The following is a 15,047-nucleotide window of genomic DNA, read 5'->3' as shown; positions in this document are numbered from 1 at the left end:
AACACTCCCTTAGGGCCCCTTGTTGACCACAAGGTAATCTCCCTATGTGTCTTAGGGGTTGTTCTAAGTTAAAAGCACAATTTATAATATTTTGTAAAATAAGATTTTTTAAAATAATTTTAGAATTTTTTAAGTTAGTTTTAAGTGGTCTTTAAAGATAAGATCTTTCAAGAATGACCTCCTCCTGAACTAGACACTCTCTTAGGGCATCCTTGTTGACTTTAAAATTTAGCATTTAAGATTTAGGGTCTTTAAACACTATTATATCAAAATAATATTTATCAACTTTGTCAAAATTATTTAAACTTCATCAAAATCACTTTGAAATAGTTGTAGAAGCTATTATATAGTTACAACAATCCTAAATCTTAAACACTAAATCCTAAACTCACCATAAACACTTGGTAGTAACTTCTAGGTAGCTTATACACATTATAGTAGCTATACGGTGTGAATCTTAAACTCACTCTAAATATGTTGTAATAACTATTTAGTAGCTTTTACACATTATAGTAGTTACTGATTATCTTTTACACGTTGTAGCAGCCACTAGTAACTGCTACCAGAGTGCTAAATCAAAGGGTATTTTTTAAGGATAAAATCACTAATGGAGCATCCATTTGAGTTTTTTGAAAAAATGGTACCCATATGATATTTCTTTTAATTTGGAATGCCCTTTTGATTGTTTTTCAAATTTATTAATATTTTTTAATATTCATAAAGTGATTCATGTTCTTTTAAAGTTCTTTCCTAAAATTTTCATTACCAATTAAACCTAGAATCTTTATTGTTAATAATAATGATAGATAAGTATAAAGAAGTAATAAGATTATAAAAGAATAAGCAATTTAAAAGATAGGTATCAAAGGTGAGAGTGTAGAGTGTTTTTATATGTCTACATATAAATCACCTTAATAGATGTATCTTTAACCTAAGTTTTATTATATAATATCTTGTTTAGGAATTTTCCTTTAAAAATCACATATTTGATTAGTCTCATAATTATAATTTATCAATTTTAATCATGCACAAAGAAAATATTAAATAAATCAAGTAAGAAAAATCCATCTTAATTGAAGGAATTCATATCCTCATCAATCACAAAGTATTAACAACTGAATCCATAAGTTATAATTAAGTACGGATTCAACACTACAATATCAAAAATAAAGATCATGATAAAGGGCTTACCTTATAGTCGCACCTCTAGTGAAGATAAACTAAATAGTTTCTTTGATTTTTAAAACTCATATGTTATATTATCCCTTAGAAGGGAAAGTATCAATTAGGATAGATAGAGAAGAAGTGCTCCTTCCATAGGGAGGACTATGACTTTCGAGAAGAATTGCAATTGCTTCCACAAAAAAAAAAAAAAAAAGAAGAAGTGATGGCTACTAGATGAAATTACAAGAAAAGAAGGGAGGGAAGCCAACATAAAAAAATATCTTAGAATAAATCCAAAGCCTAAACTCCTCAAATGTATAAATATCTTGAAAATCCTAAATTATGTGAACAAATAATGGAATTGAACCAACCTAAATTATCTAATTTAACCTCAAAAATCCTAAATCATATGAATCATAAATATAATTGAATAACCGAAGTAATGAAATTTAGTAATCCTTTTTTCCGTAAAAGATGGAATCCTAAGTAACGGTCGACCCTACATATCAGTGAAGAGGTAAATCGAGAAACCCCAGACTATGTGAATGGAACCAAACCAAAATTATTTAATATGGTTCAGCTCTAACTTATCTAAACTAAGTCAAATCAATTAATTTGATTCAATTGAATTTGAATCCAGTATGATTCCAAATAAAATTTAATCATTTTATAATGTTTAATTGTTTTTTTAAAGATATAACATAAATTGTTCAACCATTTGAATATTCTCCATAATTAATAGAAAAACCTTTGGCTTAAAAAAATAGAACGTTTACTATTTAATGGCTGCTGGAGCTCTAGAGGAATAGAATAGTCGATTTCTTTGTGGCTGTTACAAGCTAGAAGAATGAATCAAACAGATTTTGTTATTCTTTTTCTTTTTGTCAAACACATAGTCAAGAGCATTGATTACTTGGAGCGGCAGAGTCTTGCTAAAAAATAACTCATTAAAATGTCCATGAATTTTCAACCAACAACTCGACTTGACTGATCGCAAATTTTGGATCACATATAGAGAAAGCTTATTGTTTGAGACCGCCTCATCTGCCCTGCCCTAACCCCTGCATTTACTGTCTTGTCAGTTCGCCGGGAGTGGCGGCGCCGCCACGTCTTGTAGTCCTTGGTAGATTTGTTAAAACCTTACCTTCCGACTTTCCTCGCTTAACTCGATCGTCATAGTTATGGAGGCGCCGCGCGCACTCAGTTTCACGGTGCAGAGACGCCGGCCAGTTTTAGTGGCCCCCTCCGTGCCTACGCCATATCAGTTCAAGCGCCTCTCCGACATCGATGACCAAGACGGCCTTCGCACTCAAATACCCATTATCCAGTACTATCGCAACAGCGGCGATGATCGCGACCCGGTTAAGTTGCTACGCGACGCCCTCGCTCGGGCGCTTGTGTTCTACTATCCCCTGGCCGGCCGGCTCCGGGAAGTGGCGGGTCGGAAGCTAGTGGTGGAGTGCACGGGCGAGGGGATCCTTTTCGTCGAGGCTGACGCAGACGTTCGCCTCGAGCAGTTGGACGATGCTCTGCACCCGCCGATACCATACTTGGACGAGCTCCTTCACGATGTCCTTGGTTCCGGTGGCATCCTCCACTGCCCCTTGATGCTCATGCAGGTGACACGATTAAAGTGCGGCGGTTTCATTGTCGCTCTCAGGACGAACCACACCATGGCCGACGGCGCCGGCTTGGGCCAATTCTTGAACGCCGTCGCTGAGCTAGCCTGCGGCGCGTCCGCCCCGTCGGTGCTCCCTGTGTGGGAGCGCCATCTCCTGAAATCGCGCAGCCCTCCCCGCATCACGTGCGTCCACCTAGAGTACGAGCAACTAAAGCCGCCTCAGATCCCCCGGTCTATTCCCAACGACGACATGGTGCATCAGTCCTTCTTCTTCGTCAAAGGGGACATTGATCTGTTGCGGAGGAGCGTGCCGGCCCACCTTCGAGATGGTTCCCCCTTCGAGATCCTGACGGCGTTCCTCTGGCGTTGTCGTACGAGGGCCATCAGCCCTGCTGCTGGCGATGTGGTCCGAGTCTGCTTCAGCGTCAACGCGCGCGGGCGGCGCTGCGCTGGTTTGGGGCTTCCGCCCGGGTACTATGGGAACGCGATCGCTTTCCCGGTGGCGGCCGCCAGTGGCGGCGACCTTTGCTCGAGGCCTCTGTGCTACGCCCTGGAGTTAATAAGGGCTGCCAAGGCAGCAGTGACGGCGGAGTACATGCGGTCGGTGGCGGACCTATTGGTGCTGCGGGGGCGGCCTCACTATCAGGTGGCGGGGACGTACCTGGTGTCGGACGGTACGCGTTCCGGGGTGGATGAAGTGGATTACGGCTGGGGAAAGCCAGTGTACGGCGGGCCTGCATGGGGGCGAGTGGCCAGTATCCACCTCCCTTTCACAAACAGCAGAGGACAGGAAGGAATCGTAGTTCCCCATTACCTGCCTCGCTCCACCATGGACAGATTTTTCATCGAAGTCGACCGAGTGATTAAAGAGAAGACATCGGCGAGGAGCTCTTTGTAGTCGTAGATGATCACAAGCATTCCATTTGATTGAATAATCTATAATTTTATTTATACTGATACAAATCCAGTATTCCTGCTGTATGTATGTACTCTGCTTGTAATCGTATATGTTCCGACATGAATATGATGGTGGATCAAATTTTTGACAAATTAGTTGAATTTTGTAATTGATAGGTGGCAATGCAAAATCGGCAGGAGAAGTTGGTTGGAGAGTCAGTGTGACAAAGCAATTGGAGGAAGGAGTTGGCTATAGAGAGATCGACCATCAAAATTACAAAGAAGTCGACCACTAAAGAGTCAACTACAAAGAAATCAACCATCAAGAAGTCGGTTGCAGAGAAGTCAGCTATCAAAGAGTAAATTGTAGAAAAGTCCGCTAAGGAGAAATCAACTGCAAAGAAGTTAGCTAGAGAGAGCAATTAGCTATTAATAACTCAACTGTAGAGAAGTCGACTATGAAGAAATCAATCACTAAGAAGTCAGTTGTAGAAAAGTCTGTTAGTGAGAGCCCTAGAACCAATCATTTGATGATTGTTGTATGGACTCATTATATCATATTTCTATATTTTATAAAGATATTTTATTGTGGTTATTATACTTACTTGATATTCGTGCCATATAACTAAGTATAATAATGTCATTGAGTAGATCGTTCATATCTATATCAATCGATTGGTTGAATCGATAGTGAGATGATATAGAGAACACTACTCTAAATGATTCCTAGTCAAGTATTAATATTCAAGAACAATGTTAATGTCAAGGTTGTCAAAATCGCGAGTCAACTCGGCGAGTTTACGAACTATTATTTCAATTCCGTGTTGAATCAGCTTAAAATCGGGCCCCCCTTGTAAACTCGTAAACTCGCGAGTCAACTCGGTAAACTCGCGAGTCAACTCGGTTAAACTCGATAAACTCGATAAACAAAGGAAATCTTTGTTTGATGTTTCCTTTTATCAAATTTGGACAATGGAAGCTTATTTGGTGTATCTATTGGACTATTTTTGTATGAAATTTTAAATTTGTCATTTTGTAACTTGATGTTGAAACATAAATTTTGAAAATTTCATATCTTTTCATGTTTAGTCTTTTTTTATATGTGAAAACATGTTGTTGATAACTATGTTTATGCTTTTTTATTAGATATGTGAAATAGTGATTGATCTTATGAAGTTATGATTAAATATATATTATTTGACATTTTAGAACTCTTTTTTGGATTATTTGTAAACTCGTATGAGTTTACGATACGAATTTACGACACGAGTTTGTGCACCCCTAACCGAGTCGACACTGGAATCGTGAGTTTGACAACCTTGGTTAATGCGACGAGACTAGCATGTAGGTCAACACGATGACTTGATCTCACAAGTCATGGATATAAGATATCAAGTTGACATATGAGTATGCATTGGAGAATGTATACTGAATGATCTGCCATGAGAAAGTATCATGGATCGTTATATGAGCGTCATATACTTTCTCATGTGACTATTAATATGACTATTAGTCCTTGGACCTGAAGTCACCATGGTTCCCTACATAAGGAGTTACTTTGGCTTCGTCAAACGTCACCCGTAACTTGGTGGACTATAAAGGCGATTACTGGGTATGTAACAAATTATGCGGAGGGATGTGAGTGATGTAGATGAGATCTATCCCTCCTATATGACGGGAGTGATATCATAGTTCTTGATAGAGTGAGATCACTAAAGTGCATGGTCATGCCCAAATGAGTCAACATGTGATGTTGAGCTCGTTTGATTGTAGTGAGTCTACTTGGAGTTCAAGACATAGATTGATTAGAGGATGACACGGTCTATTCCTCGGTTTGATCAATCATGATATCTAGGATAGAAGAACATTGTCACATATTGTGAAGAGTCACAATTAATAGTCACAAAGGTGATGTTGGATCTCAACATTCTTGTAACTTGGGTAGTAGTGATGTATTGCTAGATACCACTCACTACTTATGCTTCTAAATGAGTTTAGGAGCATTGCCAACGTTACAAGAACCTATAGGGTCACATACAAAGGACAATTAGGTGGAGATAAGGTTCATATGATGAACCAAGAGGATTAGATTTATGTGATGAATCAAGTTGGATTAAGTGTAATCCAAACTAGACTAGTTGAGTTGATTTGATCAACCTTGGGAGATTGGGAGTCAAGTTCGACTTGACTTTGTGCCATGTTATCATCAAGTTTGACTTGACTTTTTGTCATATCATCATTCATGTTGACTTGACTTATGCCACCTCATGGTCAATGCTTGACTTGACTATTTGACTTTGAGGTGAGGTGGCATAAGTGGTGGCCAATGATGTTGCTCCATATCATCAGAGGTTGCCACCTCATAGGGGTTACAAATGTGATTTGTAACTCATGGCAATTGATGCCATTTAATTAGGATTAAATGGCTTTGATGAGGAAAAAGTGGCCGGCCACTCTTTAGGGGTGAAAGAGTTGTTTTTGATTCATTCTTTCACTTGCTCTTCTTCCTCTCCTTAGAGTTTTTCTTCTCTCCCTCTCCTTCATCCTCTACAGGTCAAAACTTGCTAGAGGTGCTAGCACACCTTGTGTTTCGATTTTTCCACCATATTGTCCGTGTGGATACCAATAGAGGAGCGGCACTTGACGTTCTTGAGATCCGGCACCGTTTTGGACGAGCGGGATACGCGAAGGACACACACCAAAGGTAAATCTCTTCATGTAGATGTAGAGTAAATTAAATATGTACAAGAAAAATAGTTTTATATTTTTCACACGGATCTGGTAGCATGGACTTCCGGGGGAAAGTCCAACAAAGTCAATTATCAAGGAGTCGATTATGAGAAAGTCAACCATCAAGGAGTTAGAAAAGTTAGCTATCCTGAGAAGACTTAGCAAGGGATTAGAAGAGGGGCCAAAGCGCACTTTGGCGTTGCCCCTCTTATATTCGGGTCAGAGTAATACGGAAAAATGAATGGAGAATTTAAAAATATTGCTAGAATATTAGAGAATCCATGCATTTGATTGAAAAAGTAAAATATCTTTTATCGAGACAAAGGAACCCACCTCTTCATTAATTAAAGTCTCTTTACTTTAATGAATGTAATCGTTTACTTAAACTCCACTGGTTGAAGCTTTTCAAATAAATTCTGACAGTCGTGCCCTTTCAAATGCATGGAATAGTCACCCCCCTCACATATTCAAGAAAACGATCCAACTTCTTTTTATAATGGATTTAAATCATGAGAAGACGATCCAACTTCTTTCTGTAACGGATCTGAATCATGAGAAGACGATCCAATTTTTTTTTTATAATGTATCTTAATCATGGGAATACGATCCGACTTATTTTTGTAACAGATTTGAATCATGGAAAGATAATCTAACTCCTTTTTATAACATATCTGAACCATAGGAAGATGATATGATTTCATTTTGTAATGGATCTGAATCCTGAGAAGATGATCCAACTTCTCTTTTTGTAATAGATTTGAATCGTAGGAAGATGATCCAACTTCATTTTGTTGTAGGATAGGTTGGATTGATAGAGGAGGTGAATATCGATCGCACTTTTAGTGCTTGTTTTGTCGTGTTCATTCTATCAAGGTTAGTAGTAGTAGAAATATTGAAATGATAAAATACAAGATAGAAAACATTGGGATTTTACTTAGTTTCCAATCCCCCAGAATTGCTACTTTAAGGTCTATGTATGGAAGGCGCATCAACAAGTTTTATTTCCTTTTCATAACTTTTTTAGAGATGGAGAAACCTGTCTTACAAAGTTTGTATCACAAACACAGATAGAATAAAGTAAAGCACATTAGATAATACAAACAAGGTTGTCGAGCTGATCCAGAAGTTCTGAGTGCCACTCACCCCTCCTGAAGCTTCTCTAGTCACACGAGTAGAGCGTTGTAACTTTTTCTTTGAGCACAGAGCAATAGCAGTAGCAGTAGCAGTAGCAAGAAGAGATTGGGCTTTTTTTTTTACTTTGTTCCTGAGACCTTTTTTATAAGGCTTTTTTCGATCTACTGATCAGCTTGATCGGTATACCAAACGTAGATAAAGCTTGATCCAAAAGATCAAGCTCTTCGCAATTCGTGATCATGTCTTATCAAATTTATCAGTCTACCGATCCACATGATTGGCCTACCAAACTAGGTGCCATATCATTGATTAGGGTCCGAACTCGAACCTGAACCTGGTGGGCCAAACCCAAATTAGGCTATCAATTCTTAGGATCAATCTACCGATCCTTTTTGGATCCGGTTCAACCCGAATCAAGTCTGATTCACCTTAACTTGATCTGTCTATGTCTGTTTGCATCTATTTTCTTCCTCAGCCTTGCTTCCCGCTCTAGATTCCTACAAGACAAGCATACACACACAAACAAGCAACCTAGCCTAATTTTATAAGTCTACTTGACCTACTAGACTTACATAAGCCTCATCTTGCAGGTCTAATCTACTAAGCTTAACTTTTGCTTAGAGTTCCTCCTAGACTTTAACCACCTAGGTTTCACTTCCGTAGGATTACAAATCTAACATTGCAAATCTACCTAACCTATTCGGTTTGTCTCACCACCTAAGGTCACCCCTTGGATTTTCCTCTACTAAGCCTTTGGTTACCTTGATCCACTTGGACTTGTCTTTGCTAGACATTTAGTCACCTTGACCCACTTTGACTTGCCCTTGTCAAACATCTAGTCACCTTGGCATGTTTGAACTTATTAGTCACTTAATTAACTAATCATCCTTGTCTAACCTCAAGTTAGTATTATATTTGAGAGGTATCCTAAGACAATCACCTTATGATTATACTATTTATTTCATAAAGAGTAATTCACTATTTGAGTGTACATTTTCTATATGTTTGATTCAATCTTAAACTCATTTACTGAATGCCCGCAATATGATTCATAGCGTGAGAGAATTTGTGATTGGATCACAACTAGTGAACATCTCTACATATACAATTATGAATATATTGAAATTATCCCTAGTCGAGGAATTGATGAGCACAGACATCATCGATTCTGTTGAGACTAGCACATTTTAAACTTCTTGATTGCCAAGCAGCTGTTCTCACTAGCTGGAGACAGGATGTTGAGAGTTAAACGTGGATGCTAGTTAAAAGTAACTAGTTTATTGGAGTGACCTGCCTTGAGATTTCATATGATTCGATGTTAGATTTGAGGGGTGTCCTAAGGCAATCACCTTACGGTTATACTATTTATTGGATAAATAATAATTTACTATTTGAGTGCATATTTTCTATGTGTTTGATTGGATCTTAAACTCATTTACTAAATGTTCACAATATGATTCATAGCATGAGAGAATTTGTGATTGGATCACAACTAGTGAGCATCTCTATATGGGCAATTATGAATGTATTAAAAGTTTTCCTAGTCGAGGAATTGATGAGCACGTGCGTCATCGATTTTGTCAAGACTAACATATTTTGAACTCCTTATTTTACCAAATAAATGATATCATTGACTGGAGACATTGGATGTTGACAGTAAAACATGGATGCTATTTAAAGGTGACTAGTTCATTGGAGTGACCTACCTTGAGACTTCATATGGTACATATGTCAATGAAGATATTAGAGCAATTTAAGTGTGAGTTTCCTTTGACTTGAGGTATTCAAGTCACCTTGGTCATGAAGTCTTATACTTTGCATCTTAAGCAAACATCTCCGAGGTGGTATAGACTTGAGATGATTGGGTATAAGTCAAAGTGCTCAAAGGTGTTTGAATAACCCATAGAGAATTCATCGCTCCTTTGAAAATGAGATGTATACCCTGCGGCCGCTTGTCATGATTGTTACTAAAAGTCTGTGGCCAAAGCATCACATGATAAGAGTGTGACACTCTCGGACATATGTACAATTAACTTGAATCCACAAGACAAGAAAGCTGGCTTAGGGTAGGTGTAACTAGTCAGCCTAGTGGGAACTGATACACACAGACCATATCTTGAACCAAGTGCGTATAAGATGGTAAAAGGAACGAAGCATGATTCAGTGTAACTGCTAAAAGGTTTAGAAATATTTGAGAATCGATCGTTGATTTTTTGATCAATTGGGGATCATGATATAATACTAGGTGCCACTCATAATTATTTCATAATTAATGATTAATTACAGATGACCAACATAGCCGGGAACCAATTGGGTCACATGAACTACAAGTTCTCCGAAGGACTTAAAACGAGATTGAGAATTTCATTCTTAGATTGAGAGAAATAAAGTCTGGTTGGATTGGAGAAAGGAAAAATGATGGAATTCATCTCATGAAGACAAAATGAATGAAACAAATTTCGTTCAAATTAGAGATCGTTTGATTATTGAACTAAATGATTTGATTTTGAATCAAAATTGATCTAACTTAGTTTAGAGATGAGAAGCTTCGTCTTATGAAGATGAAATGAACAAAACTAGTTTGGGTCAAATCGAAGTTCATTTGGTTAGTGAACCAAGCGATTTAATTTTAAATCAAAATTGAACCCGGTCCGATTTGCTATAGTGATTAAGGTTAATCTGGTTTAGCCAGGTTCAACCCAAATTTAATTTTTCTCTAGCCGCACTAATTAACCCTAAACCGACACTGTATCTTCTATTTAAAAGAACAATCACAATTTTAGGGTTGTGCGCGCACTCTCCTGCTCCGCGGTGATCTCACCAGCCGTGTGAAAACGATGGTGGAGCAACGAAATCCTTTGCTGGCAGCAAGTGTGGGAGAGGAGAAGTGAACCCTCTCCTGCACCATGCACTCACCATTCTTTCTCTTCCGTTGTGATAAAGGACAAGAACAAAAGAGAAAGTAGAGGAGGGCGCCGCTGCGGACCCGCCAGCAGTTAACCTTGAAGGGTGCCTGGAATTTTGTTCCATTCAATTCTTGCCAGATAAAAATTTTCAGGAACAGAACCTTCCAAGCAACCTACGTCTTCGATCAGACATGTGCTTGATTGATCAAGCAAGTTCTTGACCAATTAAAGCACACATTGATCAAAGCATAGGATCGATGGAACTCTTGTGTTGGTATTCAGGATCCATACAAAAGAAAATAAACCACGCAACGGAATTGATAAACAAGGCATACCTTTCCTTTGTAGATTGTGTAGAAGATGCTCATTACTTGAAGACCTCTTGATCTTTTGCTGTATTCCTCACCTCTTCTTGAACGTCGTGTGGGCGACGATCTACCAAGATGAACTCCACCCAAATCCTTCTTTTCCTTTCTTCTAAATCGATGGAAACAACTCAAGGAAGAAGCTCTATTCTTCTTCATCTTCCTCTTCTTCTTTCTCTTCTTCTTTTTCTTCTCTTGGTCGCTGGCCCTAGCAAGGGAGAAGAGGGATAGGGCACCGGTCCTAAAGGGAGAAGAGAGCAAGATGGGTGCCTGCCCTAGGAGAAGAACAAGGGGATATAGGGCGTCGACCCTAGAAGAAAACAAGAGAGGGAAGAATAGGGAAGGTGGCACCGACCCTAACACAACAAGAAAGAAAACAATTGTGTTTTAGGTGCCTCCTTCTTCTCTTATTTATAGCTTAGCTATTTTAGAAAGTTTAGGAAAAAATAATGAAATTAATATAATTTTGTTGTATAACAAAATTTACATAATTTTGTTAGATAATAAAATTTTAACAAAATTTTATTAGATAACAAAATTTAATAAAATTTTATTGGATAACAAAATTAACATAATTCTATTTAGAATTAACCGAATTCTGTTAACAGAATTTTTAATAGAATTCTAAACAGAATTCTTAATAGAATTCTTAATAAAATTCTAACTGAATCTCATTGGGTGGATATGAGGCTTTATCTAGAGGCTACAACAGGGACCTAGAGGAGGAATTGGTTTAGGCCTTCTGATGGGCTTGGGCTTCCTGTGTTTTCCCTGAACACCCAACTCAAGTCCATCAATAATAACTCATACCACTAAAGGGTTATTATTGAACTACCGCACCAATCCCATATTACAATATGGGCTCCTTCTTATCATGAGTTCATTAATATCCCTATGTTTAAGATATCGTATGTTCGTTAATTAATTGAATTACTAACAACTCAATTAATTAACTTCTGATTCCGAGAGTAGTACCACTCAACTTTATTATCATGCGGAACTAAGTCCACCTGCAGGGTTTACATGATAATCCTTATGAGCTTCTCAAGGGGACATCATCAGCCTAGATAATTAGGACACAACTTCCTTCAATAAATAACAACACACTATATACATAGCATTATCTCCCAACTCATCGGACCTTCTGATTTAACAAATAAATCTCACCCTTTGATGAATTAAAGAAATAAATACTAAGTATATGTGCTTATTATTATATAGAGATTAAGAGCATGCACATCTATAATATAGAGGTATAGTTCGATTATATAGTCAGTATAAATCGAACGACCTCAAACGGTCCTGCTTAATACACACAAAGTGTACTAATGTAATTTAATAGTCAAGATAAACTAATATCAATTACACTACAACCATTCTAATGGTTTGTCCCAGTCTATCTTGGTTGTGAGCTACTATTTATAATTTATAAGGAATCGATAACATGATCTTCTGTGCGGCACCACACACCATGTTATCTACAATATAAATTAAGTGTACAACTGCATTAACATATGCAAACATTTGACCAATGTGATTCTCATTTCAATGATTTCAAAATAGATATTTATACAAAAATCTAGGCTTATAGTATATATCCCAACAATCTCCCACTTATACTAAAAGACTATGCTGCCATAAACGCTGCCATACATCTGATTCCCATCCCCTCAACATGCCTTTCAAAATCTTTCACTGGAAGGGCCTTCGTGAACGGATCTGCCAGGTGATTTGCTGATGTAATCTTGGAGACAACAACTTCTCCTCGCTTTATGATGTCTCGTATTAGGTGGTACTTGCACTCGATATGTTTACTTACCTCGCCTTATGGGCTCGTGGTTCCTTCGAGTTTGCTATTGTACCACTATTATCACAATAAATTGTGATAACTTTGGGTAAACTAGGAATCACCTTTAAGTCCATCAAGAAGTTCCTGAGCCATACAGCTTCTTTAGCTGCCTCAGAGGCTGCTATATGATGTGCGTAGGGTATACATATGTTTCTTATGCTTTAATCGTATATCTTTCTGTACTTTACGCTATTTCCTACGTTCATTGCATCCTTTATCTGTGCATTAGGCATGATTTTCTCCATTTCCTAGTTCGAAGGTCTACTCGTGTGTTTATGTATTTGTAGGACAGAAATGGAGCGAAAAAGGTGAAACGGAGAAACAATTGAAGACAAGGCAAGACATGGTCATGCCTCATAGGCATGGCCGTGTCTCATTCCTCTAGGGACTGTGCCCCCCAGGGCACGGCCGTGCTTCTTCATAGGCAGATCCAACCCTTGGCCGTGCCCACCAGGCACGACTGTATCTTCCACCAGAGGACCAACTGCCAAGGGTCGTGCCAAATAGGCACGGCCGTGCCTTCGCTCCAGTATCCAGCCCGTGCATGGTCGTGCCCCACAAGCATGGCCATGCCATTTTTCCAGAGCCGAGGCTGCCCTTGGTCGTGCCCCATAGGCATGACTGTACCACATTTCCAGAGCGCCGACTAGCCACGGTCGTGCCCCCAAGCACGACCGTGTCTATTCTCCAGAGAAGCGGTAGCACACGGCCGTGCTTCCCAGACACGGCTGTGTGACGGGGGCGTGTATGTCGTGTGAATAGGGCAATTAGAGGAGGACATATAAATACCATCCTTAAGACCCCTAAGAAAGGGGGGAGACCTTGGGAGAGACCCTAGGAGTGATTGAGAGCCACCGAAGCCGCCTTCCGGAGCAAAAGTCGACGATCCATCCATCCGTCCAGGATTACTCCATCGTCTCCATCCACCATCAACGAGAAGATTGCAAAATGGAGAATAAGACCTTCATTGAAAAGTTTTACTTCCTTTTTTCATCTTGGATTTTAGGATCTAAAATATATTATTTCATATCTTCTTCGAGTTGTAATCTCTCCGTTATGGAGTAGTCCTCTAGATTCTAGGATTAGGAGGAATCGAGGTGTTATGGATGATTGAACTTGTGGATTTGTTATTTACCAAGTTCAGTGATATATATGTGCATATTACTTTATGGACTTATGCTTTGTGATTGTTTGATAATATGTCTATGAATGGTATTGAGTCTATAAGGATAAGGATGTATTGTGGTTTTAAGGATTCTTAGGATTTGACCGGAGTGCCTTGTGACAGAAGATTAACCTTTAACCGGACCTTCCGAGGAAATCCTTAGGCTATAATGAATCTTTAAGAGGGATAACTAATGGTTATTAGTTGTTAGGGAGAAGTCCTTAATTGGATACCCTTTGATAGAGGGTAGGACACTAGTAGTATGCTGGGGTGCTAGGATGACAGCGGGAGAGCCATAACCAGGCTATCTGGCTCAAACTGACAATCGTAACACTAGAACATCATTGATTTTATTCCGAGGAACTTTGAATTCAACCATGGATTTATTGCAATGATATAACAGAACCAGTTTGGTAGCGGACCACATGAAGACCCGAACCTGCACTTGGAAATTTTCTCTGATACTTGTAGTTCTAGAAGGATGTAGGAGGTCAGTTTTGATGTCACAAGACTTCTACTTTTCAGATTTTCTCTCCGAGATAGGGCGAAGGGCTGGTATCATTCGCTACCTCCAAAAACTGTATTCAATCTTGGGAGCAGTGTGAACAGTTGTTTCTGAACAAATTTTACCCCCCAAGTAAGACGACCCATATGAGGAATATGATCTCAAGCTTCATGCAATTAGATGGAGAAACTCTATTCAAAGCTTGGGATAGATTTAAAGGGATGTTGAGAAAGTGTCCACATCACGGATTGGAACGTTGGATTATCATCCACACCCTCTACAATGGAATCAACTATCAGACGAAAGTTTATTTGGATTCCGCTGCAGGAGGCGCTATTATGAATAAAAGCCTTGACGAAGTCGAAGAACTAATTGAGAATGTGGCACTCAATCATCATCAGTGGGCCAACGAAAGAGGTAGCATGCCAAGAAATCTCGGGAAGTACAATGTTGATACACTCACTAAACTGAATGCGCAGATGGATGCCCTTAGCAAAAAGGTAGAAAATATGAGCCTTGGAAAGGTCAATGCGGTGGCTACACCTTGTGAAATATATGGGGATTCCAGCCATACACAAGAGGTGTGCCAAGTGGGAGCACTTTAAGCCCAAATTGCTCAATACGAACAGTGCGATGCAGTTGACACCTACAACCAAAGAAATAACCCGTATTCAAATACCTATAATCTGGGTTGGAGGAATCACCCCAACT

At 39.0% G+C, this 15,047-nt stretch overlaps 1 protein-coding gene and 1 non-coding gene across 2 annotated transcripts; one reads left to right on the top strand and one right to left on the bottom strand.

Annotated features, from left to right (window-relative positions):
• The first annotated feature begins 2,345 nt into the window (after positions 1-2,345).
• Positions 2,346-3,683, top strand: LOC141819040 (benzyl alcohol O-benzoyltransferase-like). Its single transcript, XM_074706419.1, has one exon. The coding sequence runs from the start codon at positions 2,346-2,348 to the stop codon at positions 3,681-3,683; it is 1,338 nt and encodes a 445-aa protein (XP_074562520.1).
• A 10,796-nt stretch (positions 3,684-14,479) lies between these two features.
• LOC141819041 (small nucleolar RNA R71) lies at positions 14,480-14,586 on the bottom strand. Its single transcript, XR_012601029.1, has one exon. It is a non-coding gene; the product is annotated as a small nucleolar RNA R71 (small nucleolar RNA).
• Between the last annotated feature and the right edge of the window lie 461 nt (positions 14,587-15,047).

Source organism: Curcuma longa, unplaced genomic scaffold, assembly GCF_044706935.1.
Source record: "Curcuma longa cultivar G26 ecotype Majalengka, Jawa Barat unplaced genomic scaffold, ITB_CL_G26_1.1 contig_27450, whole genome shotgun sequence".
Taxonomy (NCBI): Eukaryota; Viridiplantae; Streptophyta; class Magnoliopsida; order Zingiberales; family Zingiberaceae; genus Curcuma; species Curcuma longa.
The sequence above is the reverse complement of the archived record's forward strand: the minus strand, read 5'-3'. Positions and strand labels throughout refer to the sequence as shown.

Bases quoted from the DNA above. Each gene is read 5' to 3' on its own strand.
- LOC141819040 (XM_074706419.1), top strand. From the start codon at position 2,346: ATGGAGGCGCCGCGCGCACTCAGTTTCACGGTGCAGAGACGCCGGCCA.